At 36.3% G+C, this 21,375-nt stretch overlaps 1 protein-coding gene across 4 annotated transcripts; it reads right to left on the bottom strand.

The window, feature by feature from the left end:
• Positions 1 to 3,193: 3,193 nt before the first annotated feature.
• LOC137829527 (heavy metal-associated isoprenylated plant protein 39) lies at positions 3,194 to 20,698 on the bottom strand. 4 transcript variants are annotated; one of them, XM_068636348.2, is made up of 3 exons: positions 20,567 to 20,696; positions 20,331 to 20,406; positions 3,194 to 3,674 (listed from the first exon to the last, which is right to left on the bottom strand). In XM_068636348.2, exons 1-3 carry the CDS (start codon positions 20,570 to 20,572, stop codon positions 3,346 to 3,348), a joined length of 411 nt encoding a protein of 136 aa, XP_068492449.1. In that variant the 5' UTR covers positions 20,573 to 20,696; the 3' UTR covers positions 3,194 to 3,345. The 4 variants fall into 4 exon arrangements, with proteins under 4 accessions (XP_068492449.1, XP_068492448.1, XP_068492447.1 ...); XM_068636347.2 differs by lacking the exon at positions 20,331 to 20,406 and adding an exon at positions 3,947 to 4,022; XM_068636346.2 differs by lacking the exons at positions 20,331 to 20,406; positions 20,567 to 20,696 and adding exons at positions 3,947 to 4,022; positions 4,182 to 4,331.
• Positions 20,699 to 21,375: the final 677 nt, after the last annotated feature.

Here is a 21,375-nt window from a genome sequence, read left to right as displayed (position 1 = left end):
TTGGTTTTGATGCAAGGTTGTGAGGTGTCGGCAGGGTATGCCGATTAAGGCTTCATCCAGACCGAACCGAATGTGTAAGGTGTTGGCAGGGTATGCCTATCAAGGCTTCATCTAGACCATACCAAGTTATCAGGTGTCGACAGGGTATGTCGATTAAGGCTTCATCCAGACCGAATCGAATGTGTAAGGTGTTGGCAGGGTATACCTGTCTAGGCTTCATTTAGACCACACCAAGTTATGAGGTGTCGGCATGATATGTCGATTAATGTTTCATCCAGACCGAACCGAATGTGTAAGGTGTTGGTTGGGTATGTCTGTCAAGGCGTCATCCAGACCAAACCAAGTTACAAGGTGTCGGCAGGTATGCCGATTAAGGCTTCATCTAGACCGAACCAGTGTTTGAGATGCGCAAATTCATTATTGTTGAAGAGAACCGCCTCGTTAAAACCTTCCCGACCGAAAACCCTCTTCAGGAAAAAATGGTCGGGTAAGGAAAGAGTGCGTAAACTTTATTAATTTAGCTGTAATAAAATTTGAGGTGCGTGACATTCCACGTCCTCGGTACAATTTTACCCGAGAGTCACTCTAAGTGGTATCCCCCCCCCCCCCCCCCCCCAATTACAACTTCTCGGATTCGGAAGGGTCATTCCCAATTGGATGAGAATTTGCCTTTGTTTCTTCCCGTGTCGCTTCTCATTCTCCAAACGAGATCTCCTTTATGGAAGCTCCTCGGTCGGACTTTGGTGTTGTAGCGTCTTGCCGCTTGAAGCTTGCATGCTGCCTCCCAAATTTTGCTCTTATCGTGGAGCTCGTTGACCAAATCAAGATTGACCGACAAGCTTTCCTCATTGAGGGTTACGTCGAACATTTGTCTTTGGACGGTAGGCTCGCCTACCTCAATCGGGATCATTGCTTCGGTCCCGTACGTCAAGCTGTACGGAGTTTCTTGTGTGGTTGTCTGGGGGGTGCATTAGTACGGCCATAGGACTTCTATCAATTCTTCAGTCCATCGACCCTTCGCCTTGTTGAGCCGCTTCTTCAGTTCATTTAGAATGACCTTGTTGGCAGCCTCGGCTTGCTCGTTGGTTTGGGGGTGTTTGACCGAGGCTGTAATAAACTTGATACCGAGGTCGTTATAGAAGGATTGGAGCCCCTGGTCGATGAACTGTCGATTGTTGTTTTTTATTATTGTGTTAGGTATGCCGAACCAACACATAATACTTTGTCATACAGAGTTTTGCACATTCTTGGCGGATATGGGATGCGAGTGGCTCGGCCTCGATCCATTTAGTGAAGTAGTCGACTCCGACGAGGAGGAATTCTATTTGACATTTTCTTGGTGCGAAGGGGTCGATGATGTTCATCTCCCAGACGACAAATGGCCATGGGGATGTCAGGCTATGCAGCACTTCTGGTTTTGTATGGTGTAGGAAGCGAACTCTTGACATTTGATGCATTTTTTAACATATTCAACAAAGGGGGTTCGACACTTAGTGTCAGAGTACAGTAATAAATGACGTATCAACTTCTTAGAATGTACGCTATTTATATTATTTTAATGGACCTACCTTGTTGGGCCAGATTAGTGATGTGGATCGTGTTTAGAGGTGTGTTACCTAGTTCTTAATGATGACTTAGCTTCACTGATCTTGATTGAGCATAATTAGACCGAAAGCATTGGTCGGCTCACACAGACGTGGGATGTTCGGTCGATCCAAATGTGAGAGTGAAGACATGATATTGACCGTTTGACCCATACTAGTACAAATAGAAATAAGATATTTAATATTTTTAATTTTGGTTCAATTTAATCTTTAATTTTTTATTGACGTTAATTGCCTATTTCACTTGTTATAATTTATTCTTTTAAATAGTAGTTTAACCCAATTTCTTTAACTAGTAAGCCTTTTTATCCTCAAATAATTCTTATATAAATAAAAATTAAAAATTGTTTAGATATTGAAGCATTGGTGTTAGGAGAGTTATGAGGTGAAAGAGAAAATAATTCTTCGTATATCACTGAAAATAATATTAATAATAATAATTACATGCAAAGTTATACGATATTTTTAAATATTTATATAATTTATTTTTTTAATTTTCAAGTATAACTAAAATTAAAATGTAATTATTAAATATGTATCATTTTATATGTTATTATAACTTTTTTAAAAGATTTAAAATATAATTAAAAAAACTATAAAATATGTACAGTAAGAGAATTCTTTTATTTATTATTATAGATATATAAATTTTAAATATACAATATTATAATCATTAAACATTATCTGACATAAACATTATCTGACATTAAACATTAGAACTATAATTTAATCAAAATCATATAATTTTTAATTTTAATACACACACACATAATTTTTAATTTTAATACACACACATATATATATATAAGTAAACTTTTTTTGTGTCCATTTAAAATAGATCTAAGAGCTTGATGTTTAGGATTCTTTTGTCCCTTGAAACAATATTTGCATTGGTATTCCAAAGTTGCTTAAAAAAGTTTATGTTGCTTCTCTAATTAACTCAATTTTAAAAATAATTTATTTATTTATTATAACAATAAATTTATCATATGCAATAATTAAGTCTAAGTTAAAATATATAAAATTGCGATATGTTTAAAATTTTAAAAAATTCTTTATTAAAATAAAATAAAATAAAATTGTTGCTTAATAATAATGTGACCTAATATAGATAAGAAACTACACTTTTTAATATACATGGAACAGCTTATGTAAGTTACATTGGATAAGTTCTGAAAATGTTATAAATGATTATCATTATCATATTTAAGATTATAATTAATCTTAACGAACATTAGTATATAAATATCATAAAATATCATAAAGTTACAACCTTTCATGCATTAAATGTCTTTAAGGATTCATTGCATTCCTCCACAAAATACCACACTCTATCACACACAATGCAGCTAACTAACTGTGTTGGTTCCAAATTCACCAAATAATTCTAGAATGTTAATAAAACTTTCTCTTATCAAGAGTTTCACTAAACGCTGTGCTTTTTTTGTTGAATTAAAAACAAAGATTTGGAAAGAAAAATATTTAACTCCATTCTTTTGTTTGTTTGAAAAGAAAAATATCACACTGCATTTGATAGTTTATTTGGTAACTGATATTTTAATGTGTGGATATCAAGATTCTGCAGAAGCTTTATGTATGAAACCAAGAAAATTTTATTCATTTACATCATAATACCTTCATTGGCTTGGTCAGCTATCCCTCATTAGAAGACACAGGAAAAAAATAAATACAATATTTTTCTTTTTATTCATTTTTTAAATCCAACTTAGTTATAATAAAATTAGACAATGACACAGCCATTAGGATCCTCTTCCACACTTACGGCACTGTAATATGGATTGTATTGTGGTTTCATCTGATAATAATATGGATATGCTTCATGGAACTTGAGTGGATCTACAACCATTTCTTTTGCAGAATCTTTCTTCACATCTTCCTTCTTTTTATCATCCTTTTTAGGTTCTTCCTTTTTTTCCTCTTTTGCCGGTCCAACAGAAACTATTTCTGTGTGACAAAACTTCCTTAGCTTGGCAACTACTTGTACTGGATCAATGTCTCCTGTTAAGGTCAATTTCTTGTCTTTCATGTCCACAGAAACTGACTCCACACCTGCAACAGTATTTCAAATACAATCTCAGTATATCACCAAATATCAATGAATCATTCATACTATACTCTTTGGACTTCATTTTTTGAAACAAAAATCAGTTTCAGTCAAGCTAATTCACTGAATTGAGTGAAAGAAAACCAGCTCTAGTGTATTACTATATTTTTTTTTTTGTTTTTCCCCTTTGTCTTTTCATTTTTTATTAGATTAGAGCATTGAAAGAAGAGAAGCTAAAGAGATGAGAAAGTTCAGAAATTCAATTTCAATTGAATACCTAAAATGCCAGAGACAGCCTTCATAGCTTTCTGCTTGATTTTGTCTTCATGTACATCCACCTTCAACACAACTTTCTGTTACAGCAAAAATCAAACAGTTGTTAGGACTACTCAACACACTAACTTTGGAAGTTGATTTAGACCATAAACAATCAAAACTAAACACAGACTGAATTACGAGTATCAAAGTGTGAATATCTGAAAATAATTATGAGCTGAAATTGAAACACTGACCTTCATTCTTATTGAAGTTTGTGAGAGCTGAGACAAAAGCAGAACTGTCGTTGAAAAATGCGAAAGGGAAAAGGGAATTGAAAAGATATGTGAATGAGCAAGAGTTGGTTTTTCAATTTGAAAATTGTTGTGATATGAAGATAAGCTTGAGGAGCATATATATAGTGGATGGTTGTGACTCGTGAGAGAAGCTGGACCAAGTCAAGTCTACGCAAATGGTTGGTTTGCTTTTCCTTTCTCTACGTCAAAAGTTCTGTTTCTTAATGTCATATTTTGTACTTGCACAAAAGTTAAAAATGCTACTAGCTCGTTTACACTGTTTAATTTAATTTTGAAAACACCTTATTATTTTTTTTATCTAACAGTTATAAATACTTTTTTAAAATTTTATTTTACTAGTTTGAATATCTTCAACTTGATCACCTTCACCGTCCATTTATCAAAACACTATATTATATCAAAACACTATATTATATTGTTCTTTAAAGAATGTTAAAAGTAGTGAAACTATTTTTTTTTAAATCTTAATAATTGAAAAATATTAAAAAATATAGAAAAGACACGTATATTCCAGTCTTTAAATTCCAGAACAGTATTTAAGTTTTGAGCTTATATGACTTTTTCTTTAAATTTATTTTTGAACTTTATTGATAATTATACATATTTAAAATTTTATATAAATTGGGTTATAATTGTTTATTTGAAAATGTAGGGTAGGGTGAATAATGTAGGAGAAAGTATTGAAAAATAAGGCGAGGAAAGTTTTGCAGAAAGCGTGACGTTAGTTCGTGTTTGGATCGATAGGTAAGAAAATGAGTTGAGACATCTTAATGATGAAGACGGCTTTCGTTGCATGTTCGAATCCGCGTCAATCCAATCATTCATAATATACCGTCACCATGATTGACAAGACCACAGTAATTTGCGTCACTATAAACAAATTGTAAAATTTATCTAAATTATTTCTAAACGTCAAATAAATTTTTTTTTAAAAATCGATTCATTAAAGACAGTGTTACTCTTAAGGAGATAGAACTATTGAAAAACTTTGTTTTCCTCTTTTCTATCGGACGGTTGATCTATGTTTCAGTTTTCTCTTTCAAATTTTTGTTACTCCTTCAAGCTCAGCTGCTCGATCACTCGGTCTTCTAGAGAATACCGATGGAGGGTACCTACAGAAGACACTCCGACGCTTAAGTCAACAAATGAGGTTCGACACTCAAGTGTCAGAGTACAATAATAAATGACGTACCTACTTCTTGGAATGTGCGTTATTTATATGATTTTAATGGGTCTACCTTGTTGGGTCGGATTAGTGAGGTGGATTGTACTTAGAGGTGTATTACCTAGTTCTTAATGATGAATTAGCTTCATTGATCTTGATTAAGTGTAATTGAACCGAAAGCATCAATCAGCCCACACGAACGTGGAATGTTCGGTCGTCCCGGTTGTAGGAGCCGAGACATGGTATTGACCGTTCGACCCACACCAGTACACTTACCCCCTAGGCTCGAGGATAATTTGATCTGAAGAGTTTTGAATGATGAGTGTCGGTCGGTCTTTTGAGTTTAATGTGACTGTTGGAGTTCACAAGGCCTGACGTGACTTCAGGCGGCGCTTGCGCACGTGATGTAACCTGCATTAATGAAGGGTTTTTTGGGCGCGAAGCGTTGAGAACCGTTGGATCTGGAAGATCTAACGGTTGGGATCGTTGTGACGCTTCGTCTCCCGAGGCCCTTGGAGGCTATAAATAGCGATCCCAACAATGTCGAGATATTGTGCTATCTCTCTGATATTTGCTCTAAGAGCCGAGCGTTTCCTCTTCTTCTTGTTGTGTTTTGGTATTTCGGCTTTTTATAAGGTTAGTTATGCCTTCCTTGTCTCGGCCTATTTCTTCTTCTTCGGCTACTCCTTCTCCTATTCTCGTGCATCCCTCTTCTTCGTCTTCGAATTTGTCTTTCGGTTCCTCTATGACTGATTCCATATCGGTCAGTGCGGTTGACGTACCGCACCCTGTAGAGATGGTCAGGGGAGACAACCTGGCCAATGTTATCGATCGGTCGGGCTGCCCCAAGCAAGTCATCTCCCGAATGAATTTTGGTTGGGCAAATTCTAAGGTGACTGGGATCGCCTCCACCTTCTCAAACGAGGAATCTGTCGCCAAGTTTTTGGGGAGGTACACAGTTCTGAAGGCGGATGCGCATTCGAGTTTCTTTAGTGTTGAGCTCTGCTTGCCGACCGAGAACGTGTGCATGGGTCGGCCTGCTACTAGTCCCCCTTTTTTTCTACAAGTACTCATGTCTTTTATCAGACTTGCATGTTTCTCTTCCTTTTGATAGTTTCACGATGGGTGTCCTTCAGACGCTCAATGTGGCGCCTACCCAACTTCACCCGAATACCTGGGTGTTCATCTAGGCCTTTCGCTTGATATGTGACGTTCTGCATTTCCACCCTACCCCTTCTTATTCCCTCAGCTATTATACTTCTCACTCGGCCAACCCTGTTTTGTGGCCTTCACTGATCAGTCGGTCGGGTAATGTCATTTTCAATTCCTTCGCTACCTCTTATAAAAAATTCAAAGAGATATTTTTTAAAGTTTGTATTCCGGCCAGAGGCGACGTCTTATTTCTTTGATGAAATCGATCGATTGAGGTTTCCCTTGTATTGGACCAAGAAGCCTCGTGACTTCAAGGAGTGGCCTCGACCGGTCGGGGGTATCGAAGAGCTAGAGATTCTCTCGCTCTTCGATATGCTCCCAAGGAAGCTTCCTACGCGAAAGTTAGTTGGCGTGCATGCGAAGTCATTGCGCTGGGCGGCTATTAAGGGTATGCTAGTTTCATTTACCCTTGGTCGATATTTTTGATTCTAACTAACACTTTGCTTTTCTTTACAGAACTCATGAATCGGGATTGTCCTCAGGCGAGTGACATGCTCGATACTTTCAAGGATAGGGCCACCCAATGAAAGGGTCAACCCAGTGTCAAAATCCTAGATGCCGGTAAGGGATCAGCTGGCTGAGCTGGTATGGGGTCAGTTGACCCTTTTGGCAAGTCCAATAAGAGGCCAAGGGAATCGAATAACATAACAACAACAACTCGCTCACTTGGGTCCCTACCGACACCTCCTCCTCGCCGTTCCCCTATTGATGTTGACTCGCCGCTGACGGATGAGTTCAACCAACCAATCGCCCCTCCCGCAACCAAACGTGCTCTGGAGGTCACCATGTCACCCTTGACGGTGTTGAGGGTGACATGCAATTTTCTCGAGGGGTGAAGGTTGCGTTCCCTGGGCCGACCTGGGAGGTCCTTCAGGCCTTTCCAACGACGGATTTGTTGAAGGGTAGCGTGGAGATGTTGTGTCGCGCCCTGGTCATGGTCCATCTGGGTTCTCAGGACCGAGACTGCCTCATCGAGGAGATATCCAGGCTGGAGCATGAGCTATCCGAAGCTTCGGGCAGTTTGAAGCAAACTCTCGCTGCTAACTTTTAGTATGCGGAGAAGCTTGCTCGGGAGGTTGCCGAGAGGGAGAAGGCTCAGCACGAAGTGGCTGAGGCTGAGAGCCGGGCAGTAGAGATGGCGACCGTGGTGGTTTGATTGAAGAAGATGGTGGGGGAAGGTGAAGGCAAGATCTCAGTGCTGAATTCCGAGGTTACTCGCTTGGAGGCTGCTAAGGAAGAGGTCAAGGCGGAGCTGGACCGCAACTTTGACCAGACCTTGGAGCTGCTCAAGCAGAGCTTCTTCCAGGCCAATATGTTGTATGGGGGCCGCCAATGTCTAGCAACTTCGATCCTTCCGAGGCGAGTGCGTTGGCGGTCACGACGAAGGATCAGCCTGCACCGACCAGGGGAGCTGAAGGTGAAGACCAGTAGACTTAGGTTTTGAGTTGTTGTTCCCTTCGGTCGGGGTGTGGCCCTTTTGTACTTCTTCTGAGGCGGGGGTGTGGCCTTCCTCCCCATCTTTTATTAATGAATCAGTCGCTTTCTTTGAATATTGTAAATGCTCGGTCGAATAAGTAATTGATTAAAGAGAAATTAACATGTTAAGCTAACGGCCGGTAAATTATCTGGACAATAAAAAATTTGAACAAGTTAAATAGATGGTCGGCCTTCGCTTGTAGTTCTTTTAAAGTTTAGGCTTGGTTTTGATGCAACCAAGGTTGTGAGGTGTCGGCAGGGTATGCCGATTAAGGCTTCATCCAGACCGAACCGAATGTGTAAGGTGTTGGCATGGTATGCCTGTCAAGGCTTCATCTAGATCACACCAAGTTATGAGGTGTCGGCATGATATGTCGATTAAGGCTTCATCCAGACCGAATCGAATGTGTAAGGTGTTGGTAGGGTATACCTGTCAAGGCTTCATCTAGACCACACCAAGTTATGAGGTGTCGACATGGTATGTCGATTAATGCTTCTTCCAGACCGAACCGAATATGTAAGGTGTTGGTTGGGTATGCCTGTCAAGGTTTCATCCAGATCAAACCAAGTTACGAAGTGTCGGCAGGTATGCCGATTAAGACTTCATCTAGACCTAACCAGTGTTTGAGATGCGCAAATTCATTATTGTTGAAGAGAACTGCCTCATTAAAACCTTCCTGACTGAAAATCCTCCTTAGGAAAAAACAGTTGGGTGAGGAAAGAGTGCGTAAACTTTATTAATTTAGCTGTAATAAAATTTGAGGTGCGTGACATTCCACGTCCTCGGTACAATTTTACCCGAGAGTCACTCCCTCCCCCCCTCCCCCCAACTACAACTTCTCGGATTCAGAAGAGTCATTCCCAATTGGATGAGAATTTGCCTTCGTTTCTTCCCGTGTCGCTTCTCATTCTCCAAACGAGATCTCCTTTATGGAAGCTCCTCGGTCGGACCTTGGTGTTGTAGCGTCTTGCCGCCTGAAGCTTGCATGCTGCCTCCCAAATTTTGCTCTTGTCGCGGAGCTCGTTGACCAAATCAAGATTGACCGACAGGCTTTCCTCATTGAGGGTTACGTCGAACATCTGTCTTCAGACGGTAGGCTCCCCTACCTCGACCGGGATCATTGCTTCGGTCTCGTACGTCAGGTTGTACGGAGTTTCTTGTGTGGTTGTCTGGGGGTGCATTAGTACGGCCATAGGACTTCTATCAGTTCTTCAGTCCATCGACCCTTCGCTTTGTTGAGCCGCTTCTTCAGTTCATTTAGAATGACCTTGTTGGCAGCCTCGGCTTGCTCGTTGGTTTGGGGGTGTTTGACCGAGGCTGTAATAAACTTGATACCGAGGTCGTTATAGAAGGATTGGAGCCCCTTGTCGATGAACTGCCGATCGTTGTTTGTTATTGTTGTGTTAGGTATGTCGAACTAACACACAATACTTCGTCATACAAAATTTTGCACATTCTTGGCGAAGATGGGATGCGAGTGGCTCGGCCTCGATCCATTTAGTGAAGTAGTCGACTCCAGCGAGGAAGAATTCTATTTGACCTTTTCTTGGTGCGAAGGGGCCGATGATGTTCATCTCCCATACAGCAAATGGCCATGGGGATGTCAGGCTATGCAACACTTCTGGTTTTGCATGGTGTAAGAAGCAAACTCTTGACATTTGATGCATTTTTTAACATATTCAACAAAGGGGGGTTCGACACTTAGTGTCAGAATACAATAATAAATGACGTATCAACTTCTTAGAATGTACGCTATTTATATTATTTTAATGGACCTACCTTGTTGGGTCAGATTAGTGAGGTGGATCGTGTTTAGAGGTGTGTTACCTAGTTCTTAATAATGACTTAACTTCACTGATCTTGATTGAGCGTAATTAGACCGAAAGCATTGGTCTGTTTAGGAATGTTACGGACGTGGAATGTTCGGTCTGTTGAACCAAGTGGTGTTCAAGCTTTGAAGAATCCAAATCCTTTGAAGGATGTTGAAGCCTTTGCTGTGCTTGGTGTTGCTGTGCTGGTTTAGTATAGTTCTGGGGTAGTTTGAGCTTTGTAATCCACCCTTTGATTAAATCTAAAGCATAAGCATCTCAATCTTTGTGAAAGTAAAATGTTTTCAAACCAAGTTAAAACAACCGTTTGTTTTGTCGAAACAACCGATTGTTTATACTTAGGTGTTTTGAGAAAAAGATTGAAAACTGTTTTTCAAATGGTTGAACTGTTAAGAACCAAAACAAACGATTGATTCGAGGAAACAACCGATTGTTTGTTTTGGGACCATAACAGAAAAACTGTTTTATCTTTGACTGAGCTTTAAATGGTTTAACTGCTTACGCTCCAGTCATTAAATGCTTTGACCAATCTTTTAATGCAATTTAAGAGTTTGTTAAGATTTGATAACAAACTACATCTTTGAATAAATTCAGAATAACAGATTTGAGAATTAATCTTTGACAAGTTTTCACTAAGATTTTTTGAGTTTTTCAAAGAGCTGAGATTGCTTAGAGTTTTTGATTGATCAAAGTTTGTGGAATAGGATTCTGCTTGTATTGATTTCAGATTATCTTCTGTAACAAGTGTAATCCTTGTACTCTGTAAAAACAAGTTTCGTTTCTGTGTTTGCTAAGATTGGTTGTGTGTTCTTGAGGGGGTCAAGATCAGCAATCTTGGTGTTGGTGTGTTAGCCAAGGAGAGTGTGTTTCTTGAGGTGTTCAAGGTCATTCTCTTGGTTGTTGTGTAAGTGATCAAGTTGTGATTGCTTAGTGGATTTCCTCAGGGTTTATGAGAAGACTGGATGTAGCTCTGGGTTTGGAGTGAACCAGTATAAACATATGTGTACATGATAGCTGTCGTTTTGCTGTCAAATTAATATGATTCTAGTGTAGACTTGTCTAACATTAGAGAGATGATAGTATAATTGTGGACAAATGTCCCCAAGTCGTCTCCCAATGAATCCAATAGTAAAATCAGTTGATTAGGGTTTAAAATCTATTTGCAAACAATGAAAGTTAACAATAACAATAAAGATGAAAAAGGGGTTTGAGATAGTTGTGCAGAAAATATAAAAGAGATTAAAATAGCAAATAAAAAGCGGTTGATCCCAAGTTCTTCCACCATTGAATTCTTCACAGGTTCTCTAAAGATTAATCTTTTCTCAATCCTCCAACAGAGCTAAACCAGATTGAACATGCGCCGATCTGATTCAACTGAAACTCACCAGTAAAGCATGTGTCTACTGGTTTAATCCATACCCACTTTGTTCCATGCGTATACTCCATGGGAATGCTTACCTCCTCTCTCTTGAATCATGCGCCCAAGAATTTAATTAGAACGATGCGAACTAACTAAGAAATCAAAGTTTAAGACAAGGAAGACTCTCAATCATGCGTTCAAGTACAACCTCTCACAAAAACTAGTTTTCCAAGAGATTAGACAATAAAAACAACTGCTATAGAGACTTAAAAATCGAAACTTTTATAGAACAAAACCTCAGAACTCAATGGGGAATTACAAAAGAATCAACCAAAAAGGTTTAGCCTTCCATGCGGAGGCAAAACAAAAGAATTACTAAGAAGAAAATAAACTAAGAAAATCCTATGAAGCTCTCCCTTTTCTCCTTGTTGCTTGTGTCCTTTTATAGGCTTTTCTGCTCCAAGGATCTTGGGAAAATATTGCAGTTTAGATTTTGTAAAAAGTTTCCACTTTCCATAATTCTTTTTATTTTGCAGAAGATTTGCTTCCAATTCTGTTTCTCGAATCTTGTAGCTTTTATTTTCTCTTTCTTCTCCTCAAAATATTTTTTCTGTTTTGGTTCAAGAAGCAACTTGGACTTTTACATATTTAGCCCATTCACAAAGGTAGATGCTTCCTCTGGATAATTTACTCTAAAAACACAAAATTAACAATAATAATAGTTAAGGCCCAAATAAACCCAATTATAAGAATATTAATTAAAACAATTGATTTATTTATTATTATAGTCCAATAATCAATGATTAAAGTTATTAAGTGTGAATAAATATATGCCCATCAAATACCCCCACACTTATCCTTTTGCACTCCTGGGCAAAACATTCTAAGGTTTAAAAAGAAAAGAAAAACAGTTGTAAATAACAAATAGAAAATTCTAAGAATGCATAATGACAAATATGATATAATTTTAAGAAATCAAGGAATCAATAAAAATGTGAATGGGAATTCCTATATTTTTAATATACAAGCAGGTAATTGAAATAGAAGGTTGAATCAAAATTGACAAAACTTCACTGGACACTCTCAAACTCTAAAGTGTTTAGGGTTTGTATTTACACTCAGCACCCATGCAGACAAACACTACCATATGCTTAGCAAGACTCTAATATTCATAACAATTGAAAAAAACATGCAATCAAAGATCAAGAGGACTTCATAAGGGATGTAATGAGGCTAAGGTAGAGGTAGGTAAAAAGTGGGAAAATAGGCTTAAAAACCATAGAAAAACAAAGGAGCAATGGAGGATAGGTATAAAAACAAGTGTAAGTATTATGACAATTCAACTCCTCTTTTTATTTCAAGATATAAATTTTTTTTCATATAATAGACAGTCAATCCAGTGTATTAGAGGATCCACTCTTATTTTCTTTATTTTGCTTTGCTTTTCTTTCTCTTGTTGTATTCCTTTTTTTTTCTATCCCTTTTCTTTTCTTTTTCTTTTTTCTTTAAAACTGAAGAGGTAAACTATGAAAATGACATACACCCCCACACTTATTCAAAAACCTATTCCCAAATGATTTCAAAGCTCCTTCATCTTCTAAGGTAGGGACAAACATGCTTCTTTTTTTTCTGTTTTGAGGCTTGTAATGAGGGTTAAAAATAAGAAAAAGGCTATAGGCTCAAGGGGCTAACAAATGGATTATCATAAAGGTAGGCTAATATGGCTAGTGGGTTAATTTAAACAAAGAATGCCTCTATCATATCAGTTCATGCACGTAAATCACAATTGTAAAACAAAGAATCAAGCTAAGTTCTAGAGTATAAGCAAACATGAGTGAAAACACACTAAAAAGAGTATTAAATGATATATCAATTAAGGCTCAAAACTCACTAGGGACATTGTAGCAAAAGATTCAACCCAAAATTTCTCATAACCAACTTATTTATCAAGTTTTCAGAAAATCCAAACAACAAATATCAAGAAACCAAGATTTTCAAGAATTATAAAACATGTCAGCCATTAGACAATCCTAAAGAACTTATTTATTTTAACAAAAGCAAAAATAAATTCAAACAAATCAATTAAAAAAAAACAAAATAAAACAACAAAAGATAAATCCTAAACTATGATTCTCCTGGATTTATCTTTTGTTGTTTTATTTTGTTTTTTTTCTCCTAAGAATATTTTTTCTGTTTTGGTTCAAGAAGCAACTTGGACTTTTACATATTTGGCCCATTCACTAAGGTAGATGCTTCCTCTGGATAATTTACTCTAAAAACACAAAATTAACAATAATAACAGTTAAGGCCCAAATAAACTCAATTATAAGAATATTAATTAAAACAATGGATTTATTTATTATTATAGTCCAATAATCAATTATTAAAGCTATTAAGTGTGAATAAATATATGCCCATCAGTACAATCTCTCTATCCCTATCTCTTTAAATTCAGTTTTGTTATTTGATAACTGGTATAAACAACCGATTGTTTTTCCAGTGTTGTGTTTTTGCTTTATGTTTTGAAAAACTGATTTCTTAATCAAGGTTTTCTCGAAGTATTTTTATTCTAGGCTTAAAAGTTTACGAAAATCTTTCTTAAACAATTCACCCCCCTCTCGTTTAAGGCCATATATTCTAACAATTGTCATCAAGAGCTTGGTTCTTGAAAGTTATTCAAGTTGATCAAAAATCTTTTTTCTATGGCTGGAAAACTATCTTTTGAGGAAGGTGCTTCAATCTACAAACCACCTTTATTCTGTGGATTGAATTATAAGTTTTGGGAAGCAAGAATGAAAATCTTTATTGAATCTATTGATCAAAGAATTTGGGATTCAATTGAGAATGGTCCTTACATTCCAAAGCTCAAAAAGAATAATTCTTTCATTTCAAAACCTTTGTCTCAATGGACAAATGATGAATGTAAGATGGCCCAGCTTGATCGGTCTGCTCAAAACATTATAGCTTCTGCACTGGATTCTAATGAATTTTTCAGGATATCAAAGTGCAAAACTGCTAAGGATATGTGGGACACACTCAAGGCTGCTCATGAACCAAAGGAAGCAATGACAAAGAGTCAAGCAAGAAGAAAAAGAAGGCAAAATAAGAAAAGCCTCAATCTTTGCTTCATGGCCAAAAGGGAGGATGACTCAAGTAGTGTAAGTTCATCAAACTCCTCAAACTCTGAAAATTATGGTCAATTGCTTCAAACCTTTCAAGAAACACATGAAGAAGCCAACCGATTGGCTCTCTTGAACAATCGGTTAAAAGAAAAGAACAACTGGCTTGAAAACAGAGTAAAGGCATTGGAAGAGGAATTAGAAAATTCAAAAATAGATTTTGAAAATCTGGAAATCATTTACAAAAACTTCTCGTGCAAGTGTGATACTCTAGTTTGTGAAAATTGCGAAAATCTTGAAAAGAAGGTCCACTATCTTGTTAAAACAGTGGATAAGCTTTCTAAAGGCCAATCCAACTTTGAAAGTGTTCTAGCATCTCAAAACTATGTTTTTGGAAAAGCTGGATTGGGTTTTAATCCACAAAACAAACAAGATAGATTTTCAAAATCATTTTAAAAAATGCTAGAAAAATAATCGATTGGACCATCGAAACAACCGATTGTTACATGCTTCTATTGCATGAAAAGAGGCCATTCTGTGAGGTTCTGTAAAATAAAAAAACATGCTATTCCTAAAGGTCTTATGAAGTGGATTCCTAAGGGAAATAAAGCTTTAATTGATGAGTATAAACCAGATGGACCCACATTCATAAGGGGACCAAATCTTTGTACTTGAAAATCTCTTTTGTAGGAAATCTTGAAGGAGAGCAAGCAACTATGGTACTTGGATAGTGGATGCTCCAAGCACATGACAGAGGACAAATCAAAGTTCCTGAGTATCTCCTTTAAGCAAGAGGGTCATGTCACCTATGGAGACAACAACAAAGGAAGAATTCTTGGGAGAGGATCCATAGGAGATGGTAATCCATGATGTACTTTTTGTTGAAGGCCTAAAGCATAATCTGCTGAGCATTAGCCAACTATGTGACAAGGGATATCAAGTGATGTTCAAATCAAACACATGTGAAATCTGTCTACCCAACACCAAAGAGGTAATGTTGGTAGGTAAGAGAGTTAATAATGTGTATCTTCTAGATATCTCTTCACCATGTTCAATTGGATGTCTTCTATCCAAGCAAGATGAATCTTGGCTTTGGCATAGAAGAATTGCTCATATTCACATGAATCATTTGAACAAGCTAATTTCAAAGGATCTTGTGATTGGGCTGCCAAAACTCAAGTTTGAGAGGGATCACATTTGTGAAGCAGGCCAAAAAGAGAAACAAGTGAAAAGTTCTTTTAAAATTAAAAATGTTGTTTCATCTTTGAGACCTCTTGAACTTCTTCACATGGACCTCTTTGGACCCTCAAGAACTATGAGTCTTGGTGGAAATTATTATGCTCTTGTTATTGTTGATGACTTTTCTAGGTACACTTGGACTCTTTTCTTGGAATCAAAGAGTGATGCCTTTTCTGCATTTAAAAAGCTAGCAAGAAGGCTACAAAATACAAAGAACAGCAACATAGGTTCTATTAGAAGTGATCATGGAGGAGAATTTCAGAATGAGAAGTTTAGCAAATTCTGTGAGAAGTTGGGAATTCTGCACAATTTCTCTGCTCCAAGAACACCACAACAGAATGGAGTGGTAGAAAGGAAGAACAGGTCTCTTGAAGAGCTTGCAAGGACAATGCTTAGTAAATCATCTCTTCCTAAGTATTTTTGGGCAGATGCAGTGAGCACCTCTTGTTATGTGATGAATAGGGTGCTTATAAGGCCCATTTTGAAGAAAAAACCATATGAACTCTTCAATGGAAGGAAGCCTAACATCAGTCATCTCAAAGTCTTTGGATGCAACTGTTTCGTTCTCAACAATGGAAAGGAAAACTTGGGAAAGTTTGATGAGAAAGCGGACCTTGGTATCTTCATTGGTTATTCACTCACAAGTCATGCATATAGAGTCTACAACAAGAGGTTGATGACTGTAGAAGAATCCGTTCATGATGTCTTTGATGAGGTAGATCGCAGAGTCAATCAAATCCCAAAGACCAATGCTGAGGAAGATGAACAAAGCATCAGTTTGGAGAAGCTGGAAATCTGTGCAGAAAAACAACTGGTTGATTCGCAGAAACAACCGATTGAAATTCTGCAACAGAGTGAGCTGCCCAAAGAGTGGAGGATTCCGAGAGATCTGTCAGTGGACAACATCATAGGGCAGATAAAGGAAGGTGTCTCCACACGTAGCTCCATATCAAACTTCTGCAGGCACACAACTTTTGTCTCTCAAATTGAACCAAAATCAATTGAGGAAGCTCTCAAGGATGAGAAGTGGGTTGAAGCTATGCATGAAGAGCTGAATCAGTTTGCAAGGAATGAGGTATGGTTTCTTGTCCCTAAAACTAATGAAATGAATATTATTAGTTCGAAATGGGTTTTCAGGAACAAGCTAGATGAGGATGGTGTGATCACAAGGAACAAAGCAAGGCTAGTTGCAAAAAACTACAATCAAGAGGAGGGCATAGATTATGGTGAAACCTTTGCTCCTGTTGCTAGATTGGAGGCTGTGAGGCTGCTGCTGGCTTTTGCATGTATGAGTGGTTTTAAACTCTTTCAAATGGATGTCAAGAGTGCCATCTTGAATGGCTACATCAATGAGGAAGTCTATGTAGATCAACCACCTGGCTTTGAAGATCATAAGTATCCCAACCATGTCTTCAAGTTGAAGAAAGCTCTGTATGGAGTGAAACAAGCTCCAAGGCAGTGGTATGAGAGGCTTAACAACTTTCTGCTATCTCATGGTTATGAAAGAGGAATGGTAGACAAGACTCTCTTCATCAAGAAATCAAATGCAGAAATAATTCTTGTCCTAAGGAGTCACACTTCAAAGCTGCAAAAAGAATTCTGAAATATCTCAAAGGAACATCATCTGTAGGATTATGGTATCCTTCTCACTCTCCAATTCATTTAATTGGTTATTCAGATTCTGACTTTGCAGGTTGCAAGCTAGATAAAAAGAGCACAAGTGGCACTTGTCACCTTCTTGGCTCAAGTCTAATCTCATGGCATAGCAAGAAGCAAGCATGTGTTGCTCTCTACTGCTGAGGCTGAATATATAGCTGCTGGTAGCTGTTGTGCACAAATTCTGTGGCTCAAGCAACAACTTGCAGATTTTGGTTTACAAATCAGCAAGGTTCCTTTGATGTGTGATAACACAAGCGCCATCAATCTTACCAAAAATCAGATTCAACACTCAAGGACCAAACATATTGAGATAAGGCATCATTTCATCAGGGATCATGTAAACAATGGCAACTGTGAAGTGAAGTTTGTGGAGACCAAACTGCAGTTAGCTGACATCTTCACAAAGCCTTTACCAAAAAAGAGGTTTTTCTTCTTAAGAAATGAGTTAGGTATCCTTGATCTTAATAATCTCTCCTAAATATGTTTTTGATACATGCTAAAGTCTATTTGTGAAGACAAATAAGGGGAGAATTAATTGGTTCTTGTATATCTTTATCTGATTCTGTATAATCTGTTAAAATCTCTAATATAAAAGGTTTTCTGCTGCTGATAAAAACAACCGATTATTTCGTGTAAACAATCGATTGTTTATCATGTTTTATGCTTGAAATATGTAAAAATCTAACATGCTGCTGTAAGAAGCATTGGATAGTTTAAATGTTATTTTTGCAGGCACTGCTTCAGATTCAATCAGATCAAACACAAGCACCAGGGATTTGTCTTCATCAAATAGGGGGAGATTGTTGAACCAAGTGGTGTTCAAGCTTTGAAGAATCCAAATCCTTTGAAGGATGTTAAAGCCTTTGTTGTGCTTGGTGTTGCTGTGCTGGTTTAGTATAGTTCTGGGGTAGTTTGAGCTTTGTAATCCACCCTTTGATTAAATCTAAAGCATAAGCATCTCAATCTTTGTGAAAGTAAAATGTTTTCAAACTAAGTTAAAACAACCGATTGTTTTGTCGAAACAACCAATTGTTTATACTTAGGTGTTTTGAGAAAAAGATTGACAACTGTTTTTCAAATGGTTGAACTGTTAAGAACCAAAACAACCGATTGATTCGAGGAAACAACCGATTGTTTGTTTTGGGACCATAACAGAAAAACTATTTTATCTTTGACTGAGCTTTAAATGGTTTAATTGCTTACGCTCCAGTCATTAAATGCTTTGACCAATCTTTTAATGCAATTTAAGAGTTTGTTAAGATTTGATAACAAACTACATCTTTGAATAAATTCAGAATAACAGATTTGAGAATTAATCTTTGACAAGTTTTCACTAAGAGTTTTTGAGTTTTTCAAAGAGCTGAGATTGCTAAGAGTTTTTTATTGATCAAAGTTTGTGGAATAGGATTATGCTTGTATTGATTTCAGATTATCTTCTGTAACAAGTGTAATCCTTCTACTCTGTAAAAACAAGTTTTGTTTCTGTGTTTGCTAAGATTGGTTGTGTGTTCTTGAGGGGGTCAAGATCAGCAATCTTGGTGTTGGTGTGTTGGCCAAGGAGAGTGTGTTTCTTGAGATGTTCAAGGTCATTCTCTTGGTTGTTGTGTAAGTGATCAAGTTGTGATTGCTTAGTGGATTTCCTCAAGGTTTCTGAGAAGACTGGATGTAGCTCTGGGTTTGGAGTGAACCAGTATAAACATCTGTGTACAATCTCTCTATCCCTATCTCTTTAAATTCAGTTTTGTTATTTGATAACTGGTATAAACAACCGATTGTTTCGGTAAAACAACCGATTGTTTTTCCAGTGTTGTGCTTTTGCTTTATGTTTTGAAAAACTGATTTCTTAATCAAGGTTTTCTTGAAGTATTTTCATTCTAGGCTTAAAAGTTTACGAAAATCTCTTTTAAACAATTCACCCCTCTTGTTTAAGGTCATATATTCTAACACGGTCGACTCGGATGTGAGAGTGAAGACATGGTATTGACCGTTTGACCCATACTAGTACAAATAGAAATAAGATATTTAATATTTTTAATTTTGGTTCAATTTAATCTTTAGTTTTTTATTGACGTTAATTGCCTATTTCACTTGTTATAATTTATTCTTTTAAATAGTAGTTTAACCCAATTTCTTTAACTAGTAAGCCTTTTTATCCTCAAATAGTTCTTATATAAATAAAAATTAAAAATTGGTTAGATATTGAAGCATTGGTGTTAGGAGAGTTATGAGGTGAAAGAGAAAAGAATTCTTCGTATATCACTGAAAAATAATATTAATAATAATAATTACATGCAAAGTTATACGATATTTTTTAAATATTTATATAATTTATTTTTTAAATTTTCAAGTATAATTAAAAGTAAAATGTAATTATTAAATATGTATCATTTTATATGTTATTATAACTTTTTAAAGGATTTAAAATATAATTAAAAAAACTATAAAATATGTACAGTAAGAGAATTCTTTTATTTATTATTATAGATATATAAATTTTAAATATACAGTATTATAATCATTAAACATTATCTGACAACCTTTTTGTCATTAAATGTTTAATTATTAATTAGACATTGTCTGAATATATGCATGCATCAAAAAGTTTTTTTTTTTTTAGGTTCTTCATTTTTTTCCTCTTTTGCCGGTCCAACAGAAACTATTCCTGTGTGATAAAACTTCCTTAGCTTGGCAACTACTTGTACTGAATCAATGTCTCCTGTTAAGGTAAATTTCTTGTCTTTCATGTCCACAGAAACTGACTTCACACCTGCAACAGTATTTCAAATACAATCTCAGTATATCACCAAATATCAATGAATCATTCATACTATACTCTTTGGACTTCATTTTTTTGAAACAAAAATCAGTTTCAGTCAAGCTAATTCACTGAATTGAATGAAAGAAAATCAGTTCTGTTGTATTACTATTGTTTTTCCCCTTTGTGTTTTCATTTTTTATTAGATTAGAGCATTGAAAGAAGAGAAGCTAAAGAGATGAGGAAGTCTAGAAATTGAATTTCAATTGAATACCTGAAATGCCAGAGACAGCCTTCATAGCTTTCTGCTTGATTTTGTCTTCCTGTACATCCACCTTCAACATAACTTTCTGTTTCAGCAAAAATCAAACAGTTGTTAGGACTACTCAACACACTAACTTTGAAAGTTGATTTAGACCATAAACAATCAAAACAAAAACACAGACTGAATTACGAGTATCAAAGTGTGAATATCTGAAAATAATTATGAGCTGAAATTAAAACACTGACCTTCATTGTTATTGAAGTTTGTGAGAGCTGAGACAAAAGCAGAACTGTCGGTGAAAAATGCGAAAGGGAAAGGGAATTGAAAAGATATGTGAATAAGAAAGAGTTGGTTTTTCAATTTGAAAATTGTTGTGATATGAAGATAAGTTTGAGGAGTATTTATACAGTGGATGGTTGTGACTCGTGAGAGAAGCAGGACCAAGTCAAGTCTACGCAAATGGTTGGTTTGCTTTTTCTTTCCTAAGGTTTTGTTTGGATTAGAGAGTGGAAATGAGGAAGTCGATTTGAGATGATTTGAAGGAAAAGTATGAAGAAAGTGAGGTTGTTTGGATTAAGGTAAATAGAGTAGAAAGTGTAGACGCAAATGGTTGCTTTTCCTTTCTCGAAGTCAAAAGTACTGTTCCTTGGGTGTCATATTTTGTACTTGCACAAAAGTTAAAAACGCTACTAGCCCGTTTACACTGTTTTATTTAATTTTGAAAAACACCTTTTTTTTTATCTCACAGTTATAAATACTTTTTTAAAATTTTATTTTACTAGTTTGAATATCTTCAACTTGATCACCTTCACCGTCCATTTATCAAAACACTATATTATATCGTTCTTTAAAGAATGTTAAAAGTAGTGAAAATATTTTTTTTAAAATCTTAATAATCGAAAATATTAAAAATATATATAAAAGACACCTATATTCCAGTCTTTAAATTCCAGAACAAGAATTTTTCTTAAAATTTGTTTATACATATTTAAAATTTTATATAAATTGGGTTATAATTGTTTATTTGAAAATGTAGGGTAGGGTGAATTATGTA

This window comes from Phaseolus vulgaris, chromosome 7, assembly GCF_051622355.1.
Source record: "Phaseolus vulgaris cultivar YP4 chromosome 7, ASM5162235v1, whole genome shotgun sequence".
In the NCBI taxonomy this organism is placed as follows: Eukaryota; Viridiplantae; Streptophyta; class Magnoliopsida; order Fabales; family Fabaceae; genus Phaseolus; species Phaseolus vulgaris.
Note: the sequence above shows the minus strand (reverse complement) of the source record. Positions and strands in the feature narration are given on the sequence as shown.